Source organism: Parasteatoda tepidariorum, chromosome 3, assembly GCF_043381705.1.
Source record: "Parasteatoda tepidariorum isolate YZ-2023 chromosome 3, CAS_Ptep_4.0, whole genome shotgun sequence".
In the NCBI taxonomy this organism is placed as follows: Eukaryota; Metazoa; Arthropoda; class Arachnida; order Araneae; family Theridiidae; genus Parasteatoda; species Parasteatoda tepidariorum.
Window position 1 is genome coordinate 34022266 of NC_092206.1, and position 27789 is coordinate 34050054.

A 27789-nucleotide genomic window follows, 5' to 3' on the forward strand; every position below is an offset into this window, starting at 1 on the left:
AAATAAATAATTATACTATAATGAAAAATTTATTTATTTATTTAATATTTTTAATATTAATTAATTTGCAAATTAAACAATAAATGAAAATAAATGTATTTAAATTAAATTTCATTGAATGAAATTAATTTAAAAATTGTTTAAAAGTATTGATGTGTGTAAATGAAAAGAAAAATATTGCATAACAGTTATTTTACTCTTGAAATCTTCAGTTGTTTTAAATAATGAATAATCAACAAAACAGCACTCATATTCAAATTACGAAAAGCAGAATAAAACAAAAATTCATGCTGAAGTTGATTGCTATGCAATAAAATGTATGCTTTATTAGGAGAAACTTTTAAATAAATTATAAAACTCAATATCTTTACTGAATTAACATTAAGAACTGGTTATATTTGCTTCAAATAAGTCATCGAGTATTAGATTTTTTGCACTTTAATTTAATAACTACCTTTATTAAATCATTGGCTATATTCTATTTATTTATTAAGAAAGACATGGAGCTCTAGCATTTAATGAAACATTTATTTACTCTCATGAATTAATGAATATATCCGTGTCAATAAATAAACGCTTAAAATATATCAATCTTCATACACAATGGATAAACACTTTGATAAAATTCAAAACAGTAAATTAATTTGTTCATACTTTATAAATGTATTCTTTTATTATAAAAATAAACTTATTATATTTAATTGAGTTCTCAAGATTTAAGCAGATTTTAATTGTAAAACTATTATTTACTAAGATTTCTTTAAAACATTTTGCTGATTGAGCTGGTTATTTAAATTTTATCACTGTTTGATCCTAAATTATTTATATAAGAATAATTAGAAGAATGTTATTAGATGGGAAATTATATATAAACTAAATAAATATGGAAAGGAGGAAATCTGTTCAAAAATTATTACTTTCACGTTGTTACTTCAGTTCTCGAATATAAAAATTGACAAGTGTATAGATAAGACCTTTAGCCCATAACAGACTTATGGCTATTTTACAAAGCAATCAAGCTGTTTTAGTAAAATAAATTCTCGACCGAATATTTAAATATAGACTATTACTCTATAAGTAAATTATAATCCAAAATTACCTAATTAAAGAAAATTAAATATTAAATAACATCTACAAAAATTTATAAAGCGTTTTGCTTAATATGATGGACTTACAATTCAAACGAACTGAATCGCTAATGGTTATCAGTATAAAAACATAAGACAATTAAAAAAAGTTATAAATAACAAACCTTAATTCAGGGAATAAAAGACAAAAAGAAGTGTGAAGTGTTAAATAATTGTCTTTTATTTGTTTCTCCTATTTGTCACGTTGCATATATTGGCGGATACTAGAATGATTAGCCTATGTGACAATATTACAAGAAGAGATTAAACTCCATTTCTAGTTGCCATAAATTCATCTAAAATGGATTATTTGAGTGTTGAGAACAGTTACTTAGATTCAATTGAACACAAATCCATCGTTTGAAGAGATATACACCATAACACTATTAAATATACTATTGAATGGCAAATCCTTTAGCTTAGTCTACATAATGCAATTATGATCATCGCAAGCATTTGCATATGGGTATCTAATAGCCTCGATTACAGAAGGATTTAAGGTATAATCTACCCTTGAATGATGCATAAATTGCCGATAAATATTTGAAGGATAAGTCATTTCTGAACACGGGCCTATGGATTAAAAAATATTTTATTTCAAAAATTAGCTGATGTTTGAAAATACTAGTACATAAAAATAATATTTAAATAAAATTTTAATACCATTGGTGGAAATAAATGTTTTCTGAATGTTATTTACATTCGTCGTTATTGAATGTTATTATCATTTTATCAATTAAAATATTAAATAAATTTGTAAAAAATCGATATAAATATTGAGATATGACGTTTGAATTTTTCATCAATTTAGGAGGTTTAATCACATACATAAAAATTGCTATATAAAAAAAGTGAAAGATAATCAAAGATATGTTAAAATTTAAATACATAGAAAAATAATAGTAAATATATTTTGATAAATAAAAAATGTTAAAATGTAATTAACATATTTTGTTTTCATGCGATCACTTTAATGATCTGTTAAAAAAATTATTCCCTTAATCTAGGTTTTGTATACTTGTTGTTTTTACATTAAAGAGTCTTAAGAAATTAAATCTTGAAGGGTGTCTAGTAGAGGTAAAATTGATTACCAGTTAGATATGTTTTGTTTAATTCTCAATAAAATTTTGGTCTAAGCAACAAACTGGAACAAAACAGCAAACACAAAATTGAAAGACACATATGCAGGTAACGTTTCTGCTCGCAATTGTAAAATGCCACAAACAACCTAATGTCCCTGACTACCCAGAAAAAAAGAAAAGTAAAAAAAAAGATTTTAATAATGAAAGCCAAGCATCACATTTGATTACTGAATTGAAGTTTTCTCCCATTTTTTATCTACAAAACTCCTCCATTGAATTCTCAAAGTTAAAAGCTTGTTACGAAAAAATGTGAAAGAATAAAAAATTTAAAGAAATACGACCTTACTAACCGATTAGAAATATAAGCAGGCTCTCAATTATGTTTCAAGGTAAACTGGCTAAATCTTCTATGTTGGATAGTCTAAATCCAAGCTTCGCTTTGGAAGGTCATCTTCAACTCAACCAAGTATTTCTCCACTGGTCAAATCGTGAAAATATTATTCGAGATAAGTTAATGCCTAGATTTGCAATTCTTTGAAATAAGGTCCTAACTATTAGAAATTTTTTTTATTCCGATCAATTTTTGAAAAAAATTACTTTTCCATAAATACTCAGAGAAATATCAAAGTTCCAGTAAATTTATTTATTGACCGGAAATACAAAATTGCATCACTTTTTTTTTAGATTAGTGTTAAGAGATATTAGTAAGAATGCTTAAAAAAATTGGAGCCTTGATGCATACTTGCAATCTGCAGACCATTAAAAAATTATAAAACTACAACCACCATTAAAAAAATATAAAAAATACAGAATTTAATAGTGTTTTGCCAGAATTTAAAATCAATATCAAAAATCATAAAAATTTTGAGAAAAGAACATCCTTAAGTTTCTAAAGAGGTATACTAATAAAAATATTTTAACGATCTTAAGACCTTAAAATCTATGCTAATAAAACTCATAAGAATCAATGTGTGTAACAAAGTTTTTATTAAAGAAATGAATACACAAAAAATGTTCCAGAAAAATTGTTCGCTAAAGGCTTAGACTTTTTACTTAATAATATTTAAGATACAGGATTACATGGATTATTAGAAATTTTAGGTTAGTTAATGTTTTCATTAATTGGAAAAGTCATTGATCAATATTTTACAATGAATTTTTAGTTTTAAAAAGCTTTTAAATTAATATTTTTATTTATTATTTAATATTAATATTAATTCATTTTTGTTCAGTATATCCATTTTAAGTAAATCTATTAATCCCATACAATTGTATTATTTTTGTTATGTCACATAAACTCAAAGATTAACATGAGCACGTTGACATAAGTTGGCCACGTTATAAAATTTGTATTTCCAAAGCTTTTAAAGCTTAAATTTTATTTATAATAATGATTTTAAAACATGTTTCTATAAAACTCAGTTATTTAAAATCAACAGTATAGGAAATAAAAAATATGTACTGAAGAGCAAAATTAATGGGGATATATTACTAACTCGCTTAAATGAAAAGTAAAATTAAATTCTTATACTATTATTGACGCCAGCGGTTCTTAATTATTTTTGATAATGTGCATAACTACAACTATATTAATTGGTGCAGTTTAATATGTATGGTGAAAGTTGGTGCCGATTAAAACTGTACTAATATTGTGCATTTTTTTATAGATACTATGGAAATAGATTTATTACGGATTGTTACCATGCGGATTATTAGATTAAATACCAACGAAGTTGCACGTAAGGGGAACAATTACTTGGTTATAACAAATTTAAAATATCAATTGGTCTCGAGCAACAGCATTAGGACAAATGATATTGAATAAAATTAATATTCATTTTGATGGTACGAGCTACTAATAATAGCTACTAATTTAATAACGTAAAGACAAAGGAAAAACCAAGAAATTATAATAAATAAAAAAGTCATTGAAATACTAATAAATAAAAGAGTCATTATTTTAGCTCAAATAATTGTATTTGAATTATTGTCTTCTATTATAATGATCTATCAAAATATCTTTAATATGATTTAACAACAATGTTAGAATTCTAAAAATCGGTAATTCCTTTACATAATAAGAATAAAATTAGCATATTTATGACTATACCTCAATGTTTTTTTTTGTATGCGCAGTATAAACTTTACGAAGTGACTGAATATGATGAAACATGCACTTTTCTTCGTAGAAAATGGCATTGCAAAGTTATGAGGAAAGCACAACACAGCCGATGTTATCTGAATGCTGCAGCGATATGTTATGGTATTTTTGCCTTAGCTATGCTATAATCTATGGCAAAAGTAGTTACTTAATTTATTGACTGATTCTCACTTTTACTTAGCATCCTTTAATTTAATGCAGCTTATTTTATAGTTAAAAATGTTTCCAAATACTTTAATATAAAGCATTTATATTCTAACAAAGCAGTAGGAATAGTTATATCAATTACGGTAAGAAAACTATTTTTGATGTTTTTATGTTACATAAAAAAAAAGAATATTCATGGAGTATTTTTTTAAGAAAATATGTAATAAAAAGGAATAATTTTTAGAACATTTTGCAAATATTTGCTGTATGTTTTTCGACCATTTTGTTTTGCATATATTACTATTATTATTATTGATGGTATCAAAAATATACTTTTCAAAATAGCCTGATCGATGCAAAAAAAATCCTAACTGAGTTATCTTTGAATTAATTTCTGCATGCTTCTCATTTACTTAGCTTAATACTACTAATACTTTTATTTAAAATTTGAAATTTAAAAGAAATAAATATGCCGTGAATTTAGCAAATTGAAATAAAATTAAACAAATATATACACACACATACATATAGAACACTTTGTGGATACGAAGCATATAGTTTTTACTTTTCAAATCTTTCGAACTTACAACTCACAAGGGAAACTAGGGAAGTGTGACTCGCCAATTTTGAAATAAACTAGTGGGATGTATGCAGGTGACGAACCTCCTAATGTTNAAAGAACAATAAAAAAATTTAATCCTGAAAGATATTAAAAGTTAAAGTAAACGCGACTTTCGTATAAAACTATTATTAGTGATTGCATTATTTAATCAAAAAACAAGAAAAAAAAGTGATTTTTGATCAACTCTAATAATTAAATTTGCACTTTTTAGCGCAACTTGGAATTACAGACGATGTTTGCAAAATGCAGTCAGAATCACCTGTTAGGTTAATTTTAAAAAAAAATTTACTTTACATTTTTTAAATTTTTTTTTTAAAAAACATTCCATATTAATTGGTGTATGTAATTGCAAATCAATTAATTAATTAATAATTAATTAACAATAAATTAATAATTAATCAACAATAAATTAATAATTAATTAATAATTAATTGATAATTAATTAATAATTAATAATTTTTTTATCAATTTATTAATTAGAAATTAATTAATTAGCAAATTAATTCCAAATTAATTGGAGTATGAGACAATTACCATAACTAATAGTCTGCATTGAAGTAATAAAATACCGATTTTTCTATATATTGAATTATTTTTTATCTCTCACAGGTTCTTCTATGAGCCGAAACGAATGTTAATAATTTTATTAATTAGCAAATTAATTAATTACAAATTAATTGGAGTATGAGACAATTACAATAACTAATAGTCTGCATTGAAGTAATAAAACACCGATTTTTCTATATATTGAATTATTTTTTATCTCTTACAGGACCTTCTATGAACCGAAACGAATGTTAATTATTTTATTAATTAGCAAATTAATTAATTATCCAATTAATTACAAATTAATTGGAGTATGAGATAATTACAATAACTATTAGTCTGCATTGAAGTAATAAAATGCCGATTTTTCTATATATTGAATTATTTTTTATCTCTCACAGAACCTTCTATGGGCCGAAACGAATGTTGCCCCCTAAAATTATTCCTCATNTATATATATATAATATATCGCACATAAAAATGTGTATTGATTTATAAAGCTAAATTCACACACTTCAATCAATAATTAACGATATCAAGATCTTCGTTATTTTGAATTATGATCATGCATATGAATCCTTATTATTAGAAGATAATCGTAATTATTTGTTTTTGCACAGTTCCACCGTCCATTGTAGAGGATGAGACGAGCACTGATACTGTTGTAGAAGAGAGAGCGAAAGTGAGTCTTCGTTGCGGAGCTTCTGGATATCCAGCTCCTCAGATATCGTGGAGGAGAGAAAACTCAAAAGATATAAATCTGGGCCCTGTCGGCAACACCAGGAACATAGGTAAAGAATTCCCACTAATCCTTCTTCTTTCTATGATAAATGTCTGAACTAGCCAAGAAAATTTCTCTTTCACATGCAATCGATATTTTAAATTATGAATTTTGCAGTTGATGGATCACTTTGTTCCCTTTTAATACTATTTATTTATTGGAATAAATCCAGTTTATTTTAATTAATTTAACAATCAATTTGGGCATTTTTCTAATAGAGACTTTTATATATTTTTGAGTTTCTCACGTATTTTCCCGTGGACCATTTCAACTAAATCTGAAAATATATTTAGAAATGTTTCAAATGTAAATATTATCTCATTTTTTGCAATGAATTGTATTCAATTTTATGAATTGCATTCGATTTTTTGCAATGAATTGTATGTTGTTTTTTTATAGTCAATTACTATATTAAAATGAATTACAATATTTAAATTAATTATTATATTAACTCTGACGCGATGCTGGCAAAATTGTTCGATGCGATAATAAGTATCGTTTATGGTTATTACGTTACAGATATTTATGACTGCATTGACTGACTGTTAACTTTTTCTCACTGCTCTTATATTTTCAGCGCCTTTTAAAATTTTGGAAATATTTATTAATATTTACATAAACAATGCAATCAATCAGTATTTGTTTTAAAATAAACGTTTTGATCCTAATTATCTTAATATTACATTAAATAATTTAAAGCAAGATAAAATAAGATCTTGGAACTCATCATGCATTTTATCATAAATCACTCTAATGTTATCCTCTTAAACAGCATGTAATATCCATTTTTATTTTTCGAACAATTTCTGAATTATTAAACTTTTGAAGAAAATTTTAAAAAATTTGAGAAAATTAAGATAGTGAGAAATTTTTATAGTCGATTCAATCTGGATATTTTTGATATTTTAAACTGTTTAACGTCACCCGTGTCTGCTTTTTAACAGCAAAACGTATATTACATGCAAAGATTTCTTTACTTACAGACAACGCAGCTTGCTTTCAAAATTTCCTTGATTATTAAATTTGGTTGTAGAGTCTTTATCAGGTATTTACAGAAATTAAACGAATAAGTGCTTATTAAGTTTTTAAGACTTTTAATGTTTGTTATTTTTAAGATAAAGGAAAATCAATAGAACGAATACCTCCCCAAAACAACTGTTAACAAAGAAACATATTGGTAGCTCTTTTTTCACTTTTAAACTTGAGCTAATTTTTAAATTAGTTATTTTTATACGCATTTTCCTTAACGAAGATAAAAAGTCGCATTTTATTTTTAAATAAAAATTTCTTAAAAAATTACGTAAAGACTTACTGGAAAAGAATGTATGATGGATATTGCAATCAACATTTTTTTAGTTTTGAACTACATTTCATTCCATTAAAATACATAATTTACTGCTGTTGGAATTCAGATGAATTTAATCTTTATTTTATTATTTTGTGTAAGTAATTAAGGGAAATTAGTTTAAAAGTTTCTCTATTTTGAGATTTTGGTATAACAAGTAGAAATATTTTATTGCCATAATTATTTCTAATATTCATTTATATGAGTTGTCTAATTAGTAAAATATAAAAAATAAATCTCGTAATTCTCAAGATACAATATGTAGCATATCTTACTCATTGAACTGTTCAAAAATCCAACATAGACTAATAAATTTTAATTAACTATTAACATTAACAATTAAATCATTTAAAAACATTTATTAAATACTTTTTTTGTACTCAGTAATTTTTTCAACAGATTTATTATGGTAGCATTAAAAATTAATTTAAATAACAATCCTAAATTATTAATCATAAATCATAATTTTGAGAAAAATATTAAGTAGTTTATTTTAATCAAGTATATATATAATTAATTTTATATACATTTACAGATTTTAAAAGAAACTATTGAGTTTAAAATTAAAAATAAGGACATTTTACACAAATTAGTACCAATTTTTTTCTTTAAATGAGCTAATGAAAAGTGAAAAATGAAGTATGTTCTCCTTAAACATTTAATTTTAATAATTAAATTAGTTTCATTTTGAAAGAATATTTTTTTACCTTTAAAATAATACTTCTCAATGCAAATTTTGTTTAGATGCCATTCATCAAATACATTAACTAATAATGACTTTTTTAAATGACGCTAATGTTCAATTTACTTCGATATTAAGGAATATAATTTATTTTTATGTATATTTCGACTTTACAATTTAATTAGTGATAATTTAAAAATATTTTCCTTCAATTACAAGTTCTGGTTATTTGTTATTGTGTTAGCTCATCGAATATATTATTACTAAAATTAACATTTTAATTGTTATATTTAACACAGCTTTGTTTAAATTTTGTTTTTAGAACTAAATTAAGCAAAAAGTGTAAATATTAGATTAATTAAAATGTAATTTATGAAGTTGATGTTTGAATAACTGATGCTTTATCAACGCAGCGTTTTATAAAAAATTTATAACATTATTGAATTCTTGCTAGGAGTTATTATTATGAAATAAATAACTTATGTATGTAAAGATTAAACACTGAAATAACCATACTTTTTTGCTTCGTTTTGTGACTGAAATTTAAAATTTCACATTAAGCCTCCTTAAAACAACTTAATATTTTAATAGAACAGTTTTACCCACATTCAATTAAAATTCATTAAATGAATTATGTTGTTTTTATGAACAAAAATTTGATATTTAAATGCCAAAATTTTTTAAAAAGTTAACTCTAAAAAGCTCTTCCTTTTCTTTCTCTAATGACTTAGAAAAGTATTAAATTCAAGTATTCGGAACAATATTATATGTCTGCCATTTGAATAATAGACATTTCATATATTAATCTATTTAAATAATAGACATTTCTATAGATTTTTGATAACATTTGAATTATTTTGCTGAAATTTGAATTAACGCAGAATTACATTTTTTAAAATATAGTCATTGAAATTTTCCAAGTAAGAAAAACTAAGAAATCGTTAATATTTAGAGTAATCTAATTATATAATAGAGATTTCTAATGTAGTTATCTAATTGTTTTTTAATCCGAACGAATAATAAATATTAATAAATAACATCTTAAGTTCTATGATCTTTGATCAAGGTTTGCCATAATACACGGGAGTTTGAAATTGCCCGTTATTAGTTCCAAATAAGAAATAATTTAAATTTTATAACCTCCACTTCATGATCATTGACTAGATTTTTGATGAGCTTAATTTGTGATTGATGAGCTGTTTCTTGATTTAGCAGATCACAACTAATCCTACAAATCTCTCTTAGTTAATCATTTAAAATAATCCATATTTTTATTAAACTTTATGGAGTAAAAAAAAGATCTAATTGCCTGGTACTCTTCCATTAAAACACGAACATACTTATGTAGTGTTTTCAGACGTGTCTGTCTCAATGTGATTAAAATATATTATTATGACTGAAAACATTTAGATCCATTATGTATCCTAGAGAAGATTTACTTCAGATTCGAGGAGATTCAAAACCTGAAAAACCTTAATTTTAGGAAAAAGAATCGAATAGATTTTATTTTTCATTCAATCCTAATTTCTTTCTCGAAATTACATATGTGGAAGTCTGTGTTTTAATATTAAACCTCATATTTACTAAGAATAATAGAAATAATACGATAAATTTGATTTCCTTTTCAAAAACTTAAAGAAATTCCGACAATACTCAACGAAATACATTTGCAAAAATAATTGTTTTCGCATTGATCCTCAGATTTTCCCTGAACATCAAACATTTAGGTAATATTTTCATTTCCCTTTGAAAAACTAAAGGAATACCTACTTTTTTTCTTGGAAACTACATTGACAAAAGTATCTATTTTCCTAATAAATCTCATATTTATCCAGAAAAAGAATAAATTGAAGGAAAACAAAACTATAAGGAATTAGAAAAAATCTGTTATCAGTAAAAATGTTGATAGAAACAAGAATGTCTGAGATATTGGGTACCCTGTGCTTTAAAGTTATATGCTTCCGATGTCATATAGAGGGCGTTTGGCAATAGCATTTAATTTTTTATAGATATTATAAGGCATTGGTAATAATCTACGTATGATTCTGACATTAATGTATTTTGGTTCTCTTTAATATTTTTGTATTTCGAATAAAAGTAAAAAGTAATATTGTCATATTGATAACCTTATTTTAGTTTGATTTCAAACACAATTTTGACTCTAACTGCAATTCTACTTTATCGAAATACAAATAAGAGGATATGTATTGACTATTGATTAGAACAACGAAAAGAGCAATACATAAATTCGACACTTTATCATTTTGAAACATATTTTTTAGCAATTAAACAATGTATGATTGCTACAAAAATAATAACATTCCAATAGTGAATTAAAATCATTCCTTTATTTCTGAAAACATTCCATTTTAGAAATTACTAATTCAGAAAATAAATTTTTCAACCGATTCTGATGCATAAAAAAACAATATTGCCACTGTATAGGGAAATAGATAAAGTAAGCATTTACACATTAATTTAACTATCATTTAAGCATTTACGCATTAATTTAACGATTGAGTTAAATTGTAAATAACTTCGAACAACTTTTGCATTTGCAATTTTAAACTATGAATATTAAAATTTTAAATTTGAATAATACATACTATTGAAAACCTTCAGTTTGTAAAATTTGTAACTGAATATTTATTTAAATACATCGTTTACTTGCCAAAATCGAATATCGTTGTAAGTTTTATTGTCATTGCCGAAGAATTTTGTTAATAATTTATTAAAGTAAATATAATGTGCGTTAAAGCAAATCTATGAATATCTTTCTAAAAGTGTAATGTTTCTTAGAATTAATCATGTTAAATAAAGTATTTCAAATAATTTTTTATCCTAATCTTAATTTATTTTTCATAAATATATATCCTTACATATCTTTTCTGAGATTAATAGCCGAGCATTTTCAAAGTAAACATAAAAGATCACGAGAGAGCTCATTTGAATAATTCGTTACCCTTTAATTTAATTACTTAACATTTTGTCATTTATTTTAATTAGAAAAGGAAAAAGAGTCAAAGTAACATATTTAATATTTAAATGTCTAGTAAAAATATCTTATATATTTTAATAAGACAAAATTATCTTGATAAAGATACATGAAAAATATGCGTACTTCTTTTGAAAAATGCCTAATAGCTAATGCAATTATAACTCTTATTAAATCAAAAATAATAAAGATTTCTGTATATAAATAATGGTAGGTCTTAATTGTATTTAGGGTTAAATAATTAACAAGGAAATATTTATAAAATTTATGACCAATACAATTAGAATTTTTATAAAGAACATTTTTAATATGTTTGAGGGCACTTTACTATTGAGGATACTTTAATTTGAGTTTTCTTTTTTTCTTTGAAAAATAAGCAATTGTTGGAATGTAAATGTTCATACAGTTGGAATTTTCATTTTTTATTTGAAATATAGATTTAAAATAATTACTCATTTAATTCGATTGAAAAAAATGTGGTTCGAGATATCAAAATATGGTAAAATTTACCGTGTAATCTACCCAGTGGGAACACCAAAAAGCCTAGTTATTTTCGGGGACGTCTTTTTGTAATGATTTTGGTGAAATTAGCAATAAAATAGGATTTTATAATCTGATATAAAATTTGGTAATTTTAGCAAGAGAGCTCAAAGCACAGCACGAAAACAATTTAGTCCGTTAAATTTACTTTTCAGTTTAGTATGTTTTGCTAAATATGTGGTAATAAGAACTATAATTTTGAAAACCAGAGTTTCCCCAAAACTATTATCTTAGGAATGGGAAAACTACCTTATAAGTAGTTTAAATACCGTATATTTTGGTTTTTAATACCAGAATTATTATATTTCAATCATGTCTACATTTGAAACTTATGATTTGCAAGTTCATTTTTCAAGAAAAACATTACAAATACATTATTTTATATATTTCACTAGTGTCTTAAATCAGAAACTTGTAAACTTATCTATCCACAATATTGTCTTTTTAAAAATAATATTCTTGAAAAATTTACCTTGTTTCTGCCTACATTCTTTAAAGTAATTAAACAGTCGGAAAAAAAATAAAGTTTCTATTTATTATCTTGGAAAAACTTTCATTCAAACGAAAATGAAATATATATATATATATATATATATATAATTCTTTTCTTCTGTAATCATTTTACTTTTGTAATCTTAACTTTCCTTTTTTAATTTCACTAAAATTATAAATTATAGTTGATGNATATAGGAAGAAATATCGTAAAAAGTATACAGACAAAATCAAGGAATGTTTCTTTTTAATCATTCTTGTTAAATTAAGTTTTATTTTCTATTTCGTAAATTCTACCGTCTATATTATTCAAAAGTTTTAAAGGTCTAACATAGTTCTGAGAACAAATCTTAAAAGTTATTTAAATTTGAAATATCTGCGTATAACTATTGACCGACAGGTAATAGAAATCAAATATAACTCAAACATAAACTATTGTAAAGTAAAATAATTTTGTAATCAAATAATCATACATTTGAAACCTTAAAAAAATCCATCTATTGCGACTTAACTAACAAATATATATAACTATATTGTTTTTCCTTCTAGTGCAAAGAGTAGAAGGTGAATATTTGAACCTTACCCAAGTAAATCGGGAAGATATGGGTGCTTATCTGTGCATTGCTAAAAATGGTATTCCTCCTTCTGTAAGCAAAAGAATTCTTTTGCAAATAAACTGTAAGTAATATATGTTTTTTTTAATTCATTTAACAGATGCTCGATTTGAATTATTCTTACGAATGAATTATTCATCAGAAATAACGTTTTTTATTCACGATCATTGAAATAATTTTGTGTAAGATCCCAGGTCACGCAAAGAAATAACGGAACTTCTGATGTTACTGTGCTCAGCAAAGCACACACAGAGTTTACCAAACAATCTCTTTCTTGATTCAATATTAAAAAAATTGCTCAGTAAAATTCTAATTCCATAGCAGCAAAATGGTTAAAAAAATGAAGCAAATAACAAATTGCAAACTGTTTATCATGACATACAGCACTAACAAACTTAACATTTTCCATAAGCCTAAAATACTCTGCTCTAACCAATTAAAGGATATTGTAAGTCTTGTATGAAATAACGGTATAAGCAATTTATATCTCTTTTTCGTGTGCATAAAATAGAAAAAGAGAGTCCCCTATGCAAATTTTTCTTACGTTCAAACTTTGAAGCATGTAAATTTTAAGTTTTACGTCGAAGGCGACGCTTTAGCCGCAGAGAATTTGATTTGGCTTTCACCTTAATTCAAGACAAAGTGGAAAATAATGATAGACACTCAGTAAGCACGCTGTTTCGATGATTTTGATGTCTCAAGGAAGTCAGATAACCGAATCAGAAGCTTGGAGAGTTGTTGGCTGGTTAGAGGGGAGCCAAACACAAGCTGAAGTAGCAGAAACTATTCGAGTTTCAAAAAGTGTTGCTTCCAGGATCTGGAACCGTTTTTTAGAGACTAGAGACTTAGGTCAAGGGCGTAGATGTGTAACAACGCCCAATGTATATTTAACGCTAATGTCTCGGAGACACCAAATATGAAAGAAAATCTTTTTCTACAACACCTTCGCCTGGCTACTGGCACCACAGTTTTGACACAAACTGTCCGAAACCACCTTCATTCTGTAGGTATGCTTACCAACCAATGGTGTCCTTCACGTTACCAGAAAGGCACCGTCACCCCCGCAGGTAGTGGGCAACAGAGCATATGAGCTGGGGGAGAAGAAATGACTCAATATTCTTTTCTCTAACGAGTCCCGTTTCTATCCTGATATTAGATGTATTTTCCTTGAGGGAACTAGGCATTAGAAATTACTCAGCGTTCGTTCACGAAAGTGTAAGATTTGGCGGAGGGGAAGTGATGGTCTATGGAGGCTGATGGTCTCGCCGATCTCCATATCATTCGAAATGGAGCTCCGACCGGTCGCCGATATAGGGGTGAGATCCTGAGGTCTATTGTAGTCCCTTAAGCTGCAGTAGAACATAATTACCTAGCCGCTCAATAATAACCTCATTGACTCGATGCCTCAAAGGTGTCCAACGCTGCTGACCGTCCGGGGAAAGAATACCCCCCTACAAAAAACGATTTTCTCTTAAGGAAACTTTTTTTTTGTTTTTCCCCTGTACGCAATTTTTTTTCCTTTTGAAACCAAATGTTCAATAAAAAGCATTTTTCAGCAAAACAAATGTTTGTCTCATCTAGCCTACTATGCCTGTCGATAATGTGTCAATGTTTCAAACGATTCTTTAGGTGTAAGATCAACCCGCAATATACTTTAATTGTTTTAAGCAGTGTACTTTTAAATCCACTGTTCATTGCTCAACAGATCACTGTTCACTGTTCATTCAATCAACCCATACCTTAATGTAAAGAAACGCTTTTTGTAACTCAGTACAAAAAATTTTGAATTCAGGCACAACACCATTTTGATATCTTCAACTAGTATATTTTTTTTTTGGTCGTGAGTGTGGTGACAGTACACCCTCGTACCTCATTGTAATTTATTTTTATTGATTAATAAAGTTTTGACTTTATAATAAAATCGGAATTTATGAATCTAATTATGCGCGCAATATTGTCACAAGTAGTGCTTGTGCCAAAAATCCCAAAACAACTAACTGATTAAATTCCTAATTGTGACGTGGTCAATGTTTTTTAGTGATTTACTTCATTAATTTTGGAGATATGGCGCAACATTAAGGTGCAATTAAGGTGCGAAACTTTATGTCCTCTGACCAAAACTATTAAAATTATATTTTCCGGACTACGGTATTTGCATATATTTTGAAGTCCAGAAATCCATTCGGCCGAAAAAAGACATGATTGTTAAAAAAAGTACGTTGTTTTTCTCTTATGACAAAACTTAATGCATCAAATACACTATTTAATTAGCATATTTAATGTTTGAACCTCGAAGAATCGAGTCCTAATAAAAGAAAATCGTATCATTCGATCAAAAGCTGTTGAAAGTGTTCGCTTTGTACACTAATCACTTTTATGAAAAAAAATAGATAAATGTTCTAGAACTGTTAGAAAACTCAAATATTTTAAGAATTTTAATTATTTATTAATCTGAGTAAGAACTCAGAAATACTCTATGCAGAATAAAATTTGTTTCTAAGATTTCGAAATTGAATTATGGATGAATAAAGCAGAAATATGCATTTTTTTATTTGAATATATGTTGGTTATTGGTTAAAAAATTAACAAATTTATAGCAATGTTAGCAATAATTTGTTGATATTTTAATTTTTTTTAATTTTCTTTCCTTAAATTTAATTGCATTATTTCCAAAGATATGAAAAAATGCACATTAAAATAGAATTATTAAAAAAAAGCACTTAATTTATTTTATTGAAAGTTTTCTTCATTTTAAATAACATTGACAGTTCACAGAAAAAAGTGAAAGGAAACTACAATTTGTTTTTTTTTTAAATAATGTAGTTTCATTTATTTAATTATTACATATACTCAGTTTCAGATTATAGTAAAAAGCAGAAATATTTTTTAATTATTTTTTCACATTTTTCTCCTCTAATTGATTATTAAATTAAATAAATGATTTTTGCATTATTTTTAGTCCAACCGAAGATCCGAGTGGCAAATCAAGTAGTTTACGCTGCCGGAGGAACAGAAGCAATTTTAGGTTGTCATTTGGAGGCGTCTCCTCGACCTTTGACGTCTTGGATTAGACACGATGAAGCTGTTCTTATAAGCAACAACAAATACGAAATACAAGAGATTGAAGATTCCTACAAGATTTTGATGCAATTAAAAATAAAAAATATATCCGATGATGATTTTGGACATTATAAATGTGTAGCGAAAAATACTTTCGGAGATAAAGAAGGATTTGTCAGATTGATTGGTATGATTGCTTTTGTAATTCATATTATTTATTGTAAGTTTTACAAATTTCATTTTGCCCACATAAATTACCAGCGTAAAAAATTATTTGAGTACTTCATACAACGCACTAAAGAAGGCTGCTAACTGAAAGAGTTAACGAGAAGCAAGATGGATAGGCTAATTCAAATACGTTCGCGTCAGAATGCGCGCATCCCCTCTTTGCTACATATCTCTTACTTCCCTCTCACTTTCTAAGTGCATTTTTCATCTAAAATTACCATATTTTATCCAATTGAGTCGGCTAAAGGTTTCAGCGTGTGTGTTTATCCGTCAAAATGGCATTCAGAAAAATTTTAAACATGCTTATTCCTTATATAAATCTGAATAAAACTATGTTTTTGATTTTCATTCATAGCACAGATATGTTAAGAATGCATTAAGAGAGATAGATTTAGAACATCGGATTTATGCAACAACTAATTATTAGTCATTTGCATGTCTCATTTGGAAAAAAAGGCGTATTGTTTCTTTATCATGTTATTATATCTGAAGTAATTCTTTTTATATTGTAAATGTTAAATTATTTTTGTATCATAGTAGAATTGGAAAAATGATCATTATGCTGAATAAATATAGGTATATATTACTTATATACCTATATTTATTCAATATAGGCATAAATATTCCTGCAACAGCTTTTTATGAAGCAGGCTCTAAAGGGGATTTAGGGTCCTTAATTTCATGGCGAATCTCCTAGAAAGGTGAACATAAGCAGCATAAACTCCCACCGTCTTTATTTGACATTACTGACATCCATCTGAAGTTGAACACGCTTTAAGTTGTCATTTAGAGTGGAACCCAAGTACTTAAAAATGAGAGTTCAGTACCTGAACCACTTTGATAACGTGGCTCTATTTACCGTTTTCTGAAATATAGAGAATTAAATATGCTTGTTTCCGGTAGTGACACTATATTAGATACACGTTAGCTGCATTAGTACATAAATAGATATATTAGATAAATAGACTTCACCATTTCGAAATTTTATTTTACATATTGATTAAACTTTTAATTTTATAATAAAGTTTTTTTTACACTGGCTCTATTGTGCTTATTTATTTTAAACTATATTTATAAAATCAAAATCAACTAACTTCTTAATGCAGAGAACAAGGAAAATTGAAAAAAAATAATAAATCAAGATTTAAAAATATGATTAAATAAAAAATTCTTCAATTATGAAAAAATATATCTGAATTTAAATTAAATATTACACTTGAATGATATAAAACGCGTAACTGAAACTCAAAGAAATGCATCATAAAGAGCACATATTTGAATCCTAAATCGTGATGTTATACTACTAAATATGCGCATATGTTTCAAAAAATTTAAATCAAAGGAAAATATTTTGGAAAAGTGTGTTTAATTCAAATGCCTGTTTCTTTATTTTAAAAGTAAACTTTATCATGTAATATTTTCAGAAATAGTGACAACAACAACTACCACTCTATCAACCCTTGCATACAAGATTTATGTGCCCGTACAAAGAGGTAAGGCTTGAAAATGTTTCTGAAGATTTTTTATCTAAATAATTTGCTAGATACTTCTGTATAATCAAGTTTCTTGTAATTCATTAGTGTACAATCAAGACTTTTCTAAATTATTAGTTAGATATTATTGTGTAATCAATATTTTTAATACTCAAAATAAATATTGAAAATTATTTTTCTTGCAGATTAAGCAAAATGTTTACTAAAATTATTATTTTGCCCTTAAGTAAATTTTTAATTAGTGTTTATAAGTGTCGGAGGAATGCAAATATATTTTAAATCTTATGTTGTTAAGTCTGTTATCTTATCTAATCTCATGTTGTTAACATTAGTTGATTTAAGCTGACTTTTATTCTAATATCGGGAAAAAAAAATTCTAAAGATTTCTATGCTTGTATACTATATTTATTTAGTATAAATACAAATACACTTCGTGTTTTAAATTTGAATTGCATGCAATTGTGATAGTATTTTTGTCCAAGATTAGAATTTACAAAACTTTTTTTAATATTAAAATAATTATCATATTCGAAAATGCTATATTAACATTTATTGATACTCGGTGAGCCAAATTTTGATAAAATTACAGAACTATATGGCAATGGCGTTTCTTGTGAAAAACCATCATTCTGGTCAATAATACCAAAATATACGTAGTTTTATAATGTTTTATAACCGTCGTTGTACATTGTCGTCGTTTATAACCAGCCTACCCGATTTTATGCGTTTACGACCACTAATGTTCAACTCCGTAGCCTTGAAATTTTGAACCCAATCCGGAAGACAAGGGAGCTCCTGAATCAAGTATTGGGAGAAATTTGCCCTCGTGGTAGACTTTTTGTTGGAGATAACCCGCATTTGCGTTACATGGAGAAGAAGACCACGAGAACCTCCCGCAGTTAGCCTGACGGCGTCAAGGAGACTCTAACTCATGATCCGTCTACCACTGAGGATATTTCTCGTCAGTACTGCGGTCAGTGCAAGTCGGATGCGGAAATGGTATCGACTCGGATTCGGACCCGTCTCGCCTCACTGGAGAAATCGCGGCTCAAATATACGTTGTTCAAAAATTTCATTTGATAATTTTTCCGTTCATATAGTAATTGCTTTCCAAAAATTCTGGTTCTTAAACTTATAGTTCATATAACCGTGCATATTGTAAATCATGCAAAACGGGAAAGTAAATTTAACCGAATAAATGGTTTCTATGGCATGCTGTAAAGTATCCCTATAAAATTACCATATTTTACTACACATTATAAAACCATATTTTATTGTTATTTTTTCAAAAATAATTTCCAAAACGCTTAGCTAAGAATTTCCGACTTTTTGACGTTCCCATAGAGAAAGAAACATGGTAAATTTTCTCACATTTTGGTGGTTTTTACCATACTTTTTTCAACTTTTTACAACTTCAAGTTTTTACCATACTTTACTTCAACAAGCACATGATAAAATAAATGACAATATTTTAAAGGTTTGCTATTTTTTTATGGTTTGTCTTTTCTTATGCTGAATACTTCCCTTGTATATTGCAAATATATTGCCGACATATATTCTAAATAATGCTATCCCATGAGGAACTTTTGAATACTTGCCATATTTTGGCAATATCGTTACATATTTTTGAGAAGAAAATTTAACAGGAGAAGGTCGAAATTTGAATCTTTATTTATAGCTAAGAAATTAGCTTATAACTTTATTTATAACTTTGATGCTTTTTCACACTTGTTTAACCATTTAATATTCAATATGATGAGAAAAACAGTCTCTTATTCATCTCTGTTGGGATGAACTATTTTAATTTTATCGTACAATGTGAGGGAATAGAAACGAACTGATTAAACAACTTTTTCATCTAAAAATATCTTTCACTTAACCATGTAAAAATAGGAGGCAATAATAGAATTTAAATTAATTAAAAAGCAAATTGTTTAAAAATTCAATTCAATTGCTTAAAATTGTTTAAAAATTCAAAACTTATTTAAAAATTAATAAGGGTTCATCATTTGCTCAGATTTTAAGTATTTGCATATTTTTTTCTTTCTTAATTCACATCGACATATAGAAAAATATTCCAGTTGAATTACCTAATTGCATGGCTATGACAATTCTGTTATAAAAGAATAATTGCATTCAATAAAGTCAAAACATACAATATTTAAACCCTTTATTAGGTGAATTTTCTGTTTATACAGAAATTTATTTGAAAATACTGGTTTTCAGACTTATTCTCTTATTGTGACATATTAAATAAAAAGTGTCAAAATTGAAAAATAAATTTGACCAAATAAATGGTTTTTGCGATATGCTCTAAGGCATCAAGATAAAATTTCCAACTTTTAAAACCTTTAACGAATTTAACACATATTTTAAAAGCATTTATCATTGTTAACTTTACTAAATTCATTATCAAAGTGCTTCGGTAAAAATTCTCGAGCATTCGTTATTCTTTTGAGTAATCAACATGGTAGATTTTACCGCTTCCTGGTAGTTTTAACTTTTTTTCTCCAATATATCGTCTTTTATTTAAGAGAAAAAGCATTATTTCTATATTACTTCAATAGGTAACTGAGTTTCGGCTGTTCAATAAATATCAATCTTATATATAATTTTATAACTTACCCTTCCCATGATTACATACTTCATAATTATTCAGCATTTTTTTTACTTAAAAAGAAATTAGTTTTATAATACATAACCGCTTCTAGTAGATTATAAACTATTTTATTCGACAATTTAAATATATTTCCCTAAGCACCCTGAAACTAAAGCATTAGTTACCGGTACTCTTAAAAATAATTCGAAATAATAAAATATAGGGTCGCAATTTACACACTTATCATACCGAAGTTGATGAGAAGATAAAGAAAAACTAATTAAAAAAGAGATATCTACGGTAAACATTGAATATTTGTTTGCTGTGTTATGCATCGTTGTTAAAATTATAAGGATATATATATATGAAAANATATAGATAGATATATAGATAGATAGATAGATAGATAAATAGATAGATATATTAGATATATTAGATATATATTAAAACAAGAATATTTCAAACTTTAAGAGGAGTGTTTTCTCAAAATTGGCTCAGAAACGTAAATAAAAAGAAAATAATTGCTGACTTGATCGCCTCGAAACTATAAATAAATTCGTAAAATGTCAATAAGTTTATTTCGAAGTTTTTGCAACCAAGAAGAAATCAAAAGCAGATTTGAACCATATTTGAGATATCCATTACAATTTAAATAATTTCGGTAAATATTAATAATCAAAATAGTTCTTTTATATATTTTCTGTGTTGTTTAGGTAACACTTTTTTCCTACATTGAGCATAATTAAAGAATTTTTTAAACACAATATGCATTGTGAAAAAAAATTCTGGTGAAATTACCATACTGTATGGTAATCGTATTTCTGGTTAAAGAAGACCGAAATACACGTTATTCAAAACATTCTTTCGCTAATTGTTCTGTTCATGTGGTTCATGTGTAGGTTTTCCAAAAATTCTGGTCTTCTCAATTGTAGGTTTTGTTATCACAATTAAAGTAACAAATAAAAAATTGGAAATTACATTTAATCGATCATGATAAAAATACCAAATGTTATCACACTACATATAACCATGTTGTCATTTTCACCAAAATTAATAATTGTAAATTTTTCCAAAATAATTACCGAGGCACTTCGGTAGGAATTTCCGAGCTGTTTGGTGATCCCATAGAGACAGAAGCACGGTAAATCTTGCGATATTTTGGTTGTTTAGAGAATTTCTTTTCTCAGTGGTTAAAAGAGCATGCAAACAGGTAGGATAAAAGTTCAAAATATTATAATTATTTTCTTTTACGATTTTAAAACAAAAAAAGTTCGAATGTCAGTATAAATAAAATAACCATAATGTTTTCATTGCGTATTATTATATATATTCAAATGATTTCCAGTAACAGTAAGTTTTATCACTGGTAACATTGGAATTTCTGGAAAGTCTGAGAAATCGTAAATTATTATTTTACAAGATATTTACATTATAACTTTAGCTGGAATGTAGTATTTTATAATTTGTGCTTGCTTGAAGCTGTTCAATTAATTGGTATTAAAATTATACTTGGACATAATAACGAATAGCTTTCTCTAACTATTCGTTATTATTCTATGCTTTATTTTAAAATATACCTAACTTAATAAATAATAGAGGTAGGAATAATAAAGATAATATAGTAATAGAATAATAATAGATTTCAACAAGGAATAGAGGAAGGAAATTTTTCGATAGGATTTGCTTGCTGTTTAAGAACCACGCACTCTATGGAAGTGAACGAACCAATTTAAAATTGAAACTTTTAGATAACTGTTTATAAATATGGCGGATATACAATTAAAACTGGGAGTTATTACTAATAACTTTCGGATTTAACACTAGCTGTAACGAACTGATCGCATTGACCAAACTTAAAGTAATCATTTCGCTTACCTTGTTAAACTTTTAATATTTCTTATATTTCAAAGAAAAAATATGAATATTACTCTATGCAATATTTTTTCCCCTTGGACAAATATTTTTGGCAACCTTGAAGAATTATTTTGTTGTCCAAAGAATAATGTCCCTGTTGAAGCTCGTTTTCGCCGCAGATTGATAATAACTTGTGAATAATAGACGTTAACCACGTTGAAAATTGACGTTAATTTAGACGTTAAAAATTGTTTTTGCGGTATTTTTAATACTTTTGGATATTCTCGGATTGTAGAGAAGCAATCACAAGTGTCTCCAAATTTCGTAATACGGGACAAATAAAGAGGGTGGAAGTCTAAATTTCTGAGATTTACAATGCTGATCTCCTTTGTTATCATGTTAATGAGCACGTTTCTTAAGTATTAAATATTTGGACTTTCAATTTCCAAAAGCATGGCTAATTTAATTTCATCCAGTATAAACTCTGTATTTTAACCTGTATATTTTGTAAGCAGTGAATTTATGTCACATCGACTATTGAAATCCTAATTTAGAATGAAATGGCTAAGATTTTTGAGATTTTTTGATGATAGTTTTGGTTTGTAAATTGAGCCTGATGAAAAGAAATATCGTACAATCAAAAATAGATCATTCGGACCAAAACTAGATTGCTACTTCTGAAAACTGCCGAAACCGATTCATGTTATGGAAGTAGTAGTTAAGTTAGTAGTAGTTAAGCTCTATAAAGTGGTTAATTTAGTAGTTAAGCTCTATAAAGTGGTAAAGGAGCTGTAATACGAAACTTAAAAACAACTAAATTGACTTAAAAGTCAAGAAATCAAAGAAAAGAAGCATAAAATTTATATATGAATTATGTATGCAGTATTTAATATATGAAGATTTATCTAACAAAATATCCAACTAACTTTAACTTTATCGCATGCAATTTTTTTAACTACTATTAATTCATATTTTAACATTTATGGTTTGATATGCCCTGTGATAATTGCTAAGCGTTAGGTAAGAACATTACTCCCTGGTGAATACTTATGAGCAGTTATAATAATATATGCAATAAATTAACAAAAGTTCGCACTTGCACTGGCATGCCGTATCTAAAATTGCGATTAAAAAATGCGAGTGAAATTACTATTACGCTACGTTGCTAATTTGTAGTCTTTTTTTATCAGTAGTTTATAATAATGGGACGTGTCATGCTGCTCGCACCATTTGCATGTGTGTCAAAGAGCATCATGATGAGTGCTTGACTGCTAAATTTTCTAACAAAACATTATTTTGGACAATATATGGTGTGATTTTATTACTAAAGTATATTGTTTTAGATTTGTTTGTTATTTATCTATATGTTTTTATCAAGGGATATCATTTGTTTAAATATATTTGGTCTCACCCTCGCTGATCAGAATTTCGATTCACAATGGATAGTCATAAGAAAAGCAATACATTTGATAGCATTAAATGTATTGCTTTTCCATATGTGTGTTAAATGTAAGCAACTAAAAAATTTTACACTATAAAAATGACTTTAGTATTTGAGTTTTGGAATTTTTAGTCCAAAATATATAAAAATTTATATAATCTAGAATATGTAGAATTATCAATTACCCTGAACCTCTCAACCTACCCGGAAAAAATGTAGGCAATTTCCGTACTTATATGGTAATGACATTTCTGGTAAAAAAAAATCTGGTAATAAAACAAAAATATGTGACATCTAAACCATTCAATTGCTAATATACTTATAGTTACGGTTGAAATTCGAGTTTTAAAAGTTATAGTTCAAATTACGATAACTTTAGTAAAAATACAAAACTGAAAAGCAATTTTAATCAAAAATATTCTCTTTATAACATGCTCTGAGGTATCTTGAAAATATAACTACATTTACTACCAAATAGCATGGTAATAAAACCTTATTTCATTTCTAATTTAACCAAAACTCATTACAAAAGTGCTTCCGTAAAAATTACCGTGATTTTTGGTGTTATATTTGGTGCCTATTGATACAGGGTAAATTTTACCATTTTCTGGTGGTTTAGTAGTCTGGTAGTCAGTGTAGCCAGAACAGTGAAATCTGCATGGCTCCACGTTCCTGTGAGTGCCTTCCTGAAAATTAGTGACACACTTTTTGTTCATCTGTCACTGGTCCCTGCTACGAAGAGTCGAAATAAGAATGGTACAAGTAAATCATCATAATTAAAAGTATTTAGGTGACAAAAACGATGATTCCAATTTTTTTATCTATAACAATTATCATTTGATCAAGTTCAAAAAATAGCATATTAACGTGAAAAAAATGACTATCAGATTAAATGACATTTTTATTTTCAATATTTTTATTCAAATGATTTGAATGCCATAATTTGTTTGTATGCATTACCGAAAAATATTAATATAAAATAATGTATTTTAATCTAGTTGTGACTGAAATGTATGTTGCTCAAGATGGAACAACGGAAAACAAAAAGGAATTTGGGTCTCCTACAACGAATTCCTTAAGAGACGAATCGCAAGTCCTATCTTCAGGTGAGAAAACTGATTAAAAAAGTATTACATTTTACAATACTCAGATAAAAAATGAAAGGTACATATGATGAATAAATAACATTGCGTCTGTTGTAGATTGATAAAAAATACATATATAATATTAAATATGTGGACAATATACTGGAAATGATCGTTTTGATTCCTAAAAAAACTTTTTTCATCCTCGGTGTTTCTTATTTCATTTCAAATTATTTTCTCAAAAATTAAAATAAATGTATCATATCATTTGTCAATATCAATATCATTTATACACTGTTTATAAAAACAAAATTTTTAGATGGACAGACATCATTTAATAAAATGTTCATAGTTGAATGAAGAAAACTTAAGCAATGGAAGAGAGTTGGCATCCACTAGCTTTCTTTGATGTTTTATTTAATCTGATGTTATTTCAATTTCTACTTTTATTGAAGTAACTGTTATGTAATTAATTTTTTCTTCTTTTCTAACTTTCTTTTTATACTTATTTCTCTACTTTACTCTAAAAATTTCTTGATGTACGAGAGTCAATAATGTTTCAAACGAGAACTTTTGTAAAGAAAAAGAAGAAAGACATAATTCAAACATTTATGAAAAATTTTATTTGATAATGACGCAATAGTACTAGCTAAAATTAATACTGATGTGTTTTAACACAATTAGTAAACAATTATTTTCGCTTTATATAAATTTATTAAAGATACCTCTTTATCCACAGGCAAGGAATATATTGATGCAGGTTTGTCTTTTTAATATATTTAAAAAGAAATCAGAAAAAATTAAAAATTAAAATAAATTTATAAATTATAAATAAATCTCTCATATTTTAAACACAATATTATTAAAAATATTATTTAATAAAAATTATTATTATTAATCATAATTTTTGAGAAATATTCACAAAAAATTTTCAAAATTTCAGGCGATGTTTATTTTAGTACATGTTTGCTTAAAAAATAAACCCCTGTTTTATGATTCTATAAGTTGATAAAATAAATGTTTTCATTCCAGAAGTCTTATAGATCAAGAATGCAATAAATATTTTTTTTCCTTTGGGGTATTTTCTAATTTAGCCTTTGTATAAGGTATTCCGACTTGAAGAAAATATAAAATTTTGACTGAAAGATAACGAAATAAATAAAACAAGTCATGTTATGAGTAAGATTTGCAATCAAAATACCTGACTACGGGAACATCAAGTAATTTATACATTAAAAATATGTTTTTTTTAATTATTTGAAATTATCTAGCATATTATAGGGCATGTAATTTTCCGACTAAAAATTTAATTTTTAAATAATTTTGATGACATTAGTATTTGAATAATAAAGCAATATTGAAAGATATTCGTCATATTTTGTTTAGATTCCCTTTGCTGTATTTTGGAGCTCATTAAAAATATGAAATAAAGCTAATTTTCAAAGTCACAAAAACATATTTTGGGGTTACATAACAATTACAGAATTGATGTATTTGCAAGTAAAATACGGCGAAAATGCATTTGTCAATTTGTCAATTATTTACATCATTCATTTATTCAACAATTATTTACATACGCTAAAATTAAATTTATTGCTGAAATTTTTTACGGTAGTTTAAAATGTCTAAATTTCACTTAGTCTATAACTTTAGAGCCATGCAACAGAACTGTTTTTAAGTTTATTCTTTAATTACATTTTCATTATATTTAAAATTTATATTAATTACAGAAAAAGTATTAAAACCTGGAAAAATCGAAAGCCGTATGGAAGAAGATAAGCACAGAACCACTGGAGAGCATCGAACTAAACACACCAAAAAAGCAAGTATGTGTCAAAATTTTATTTTAAAATACTTAAATGGTTGTGAAAAATATTTCGCCTCTTTAATTATGACAGATATTTTTTTCGACTTCGAGAATAAAAAACAACTATAACTAAATATTTATTCAAAAAACCCTTAAAAAGAATGAAATTTGTTTATCTGAACATTCTCCATTATAAAAAGAAAACTTTGTAACATATCTGAATATTTTACGGAATAATCAAAATAAAATTCTTTAAGTAGGTATTTAACTTCGTATTTATGACAATTCCTTCAAATTCATATTTTTTAATTATGATTGCTTTATTATTCTTTAAAAAGTAATAGAAATTTTTAACTAGAATTTTATTACAATAAGCATAGATGAAAGTGCATAAAATATTATGAAAACTGCGTCTTTTTCATTTTGATTAATGATGAAAATATAAGCAATTTCTCTATATCAATTTAAATTTTGAAACCAATTATTAATACCTAACACACTATATATCTATGCTCATTTTAAATAGTATCATGTATATTTTTGAATGACTTTATAAATTTATAGTTCACCTATAACTTATTATTTAAAAAACAATCTAAATAAAATAAATACGAAGGTCAATAGTAATATTCAAATGTAGAGCACATACGTATATTAAATTTAAATATATTGATTAATTTCGATTGCCACGAAGGAAATTAAAACAGTGATATCAAACAGAATAAAATATTAATGCTTACATATTTTCGACAGAGAGATTTTAAAGATTGCCAGTTTAGTTATCAGATATTAAAGAGTGTTAATGTTATTAACATTAATACTACTATGAAATGATATTAAATGCTATTATATGTCATAATAAATGCAATTATAGAATTATCCTAGTCGCACTTGCATACACAGTTATACCAATTTTCTCCACAATGTTAATAGTCATATTTAAAAATAAGAAAACACAACGCAATTATTTTAAAATTTTCTTCTCTTTTATTGATTTATTTTGTAACACTCCATCTCTCAGCATGTTTTTCGCTATTTTTTAAATTTATTTTATTCCTCCTCCTCAAAATTCAATATGTATATATATA

General features: G+C 26.3%; 1 protein-coding gene across 1 annotated transcript in view; it reads left to right on the top strand.

Annotated features, from left to right (window-relative positions):
• LOC107452480 (lachesin) overlaps positions 1-27789 on the top strand; it is a 174054-nt gene that overhangs the window by 144338 nt on the left and 1927 nt on the right. Inside the window, exons 4-9 of the mRNA XM_016068967.4 lie at positions 6306-6476; positions 13070-13198; positions 16094-16381; positions 17847-17915; positions 24808-24915; positions 26625-26720. Coding sequence (XP_015924453.2) covers positions 6306-6476; positions 13070-13198; positions 16094-16381; positions 17847-17915; positions 24808-24915; positions 26625-26720 — 861 coding nt within the window. The remainder of the gene's footprint in view (positions 1-6305; positions 6477-13069; positions 13199-16093; positions 16382-17846; positions 17916-24807; positions 24916-26624; positions 26721-27789) is intronic.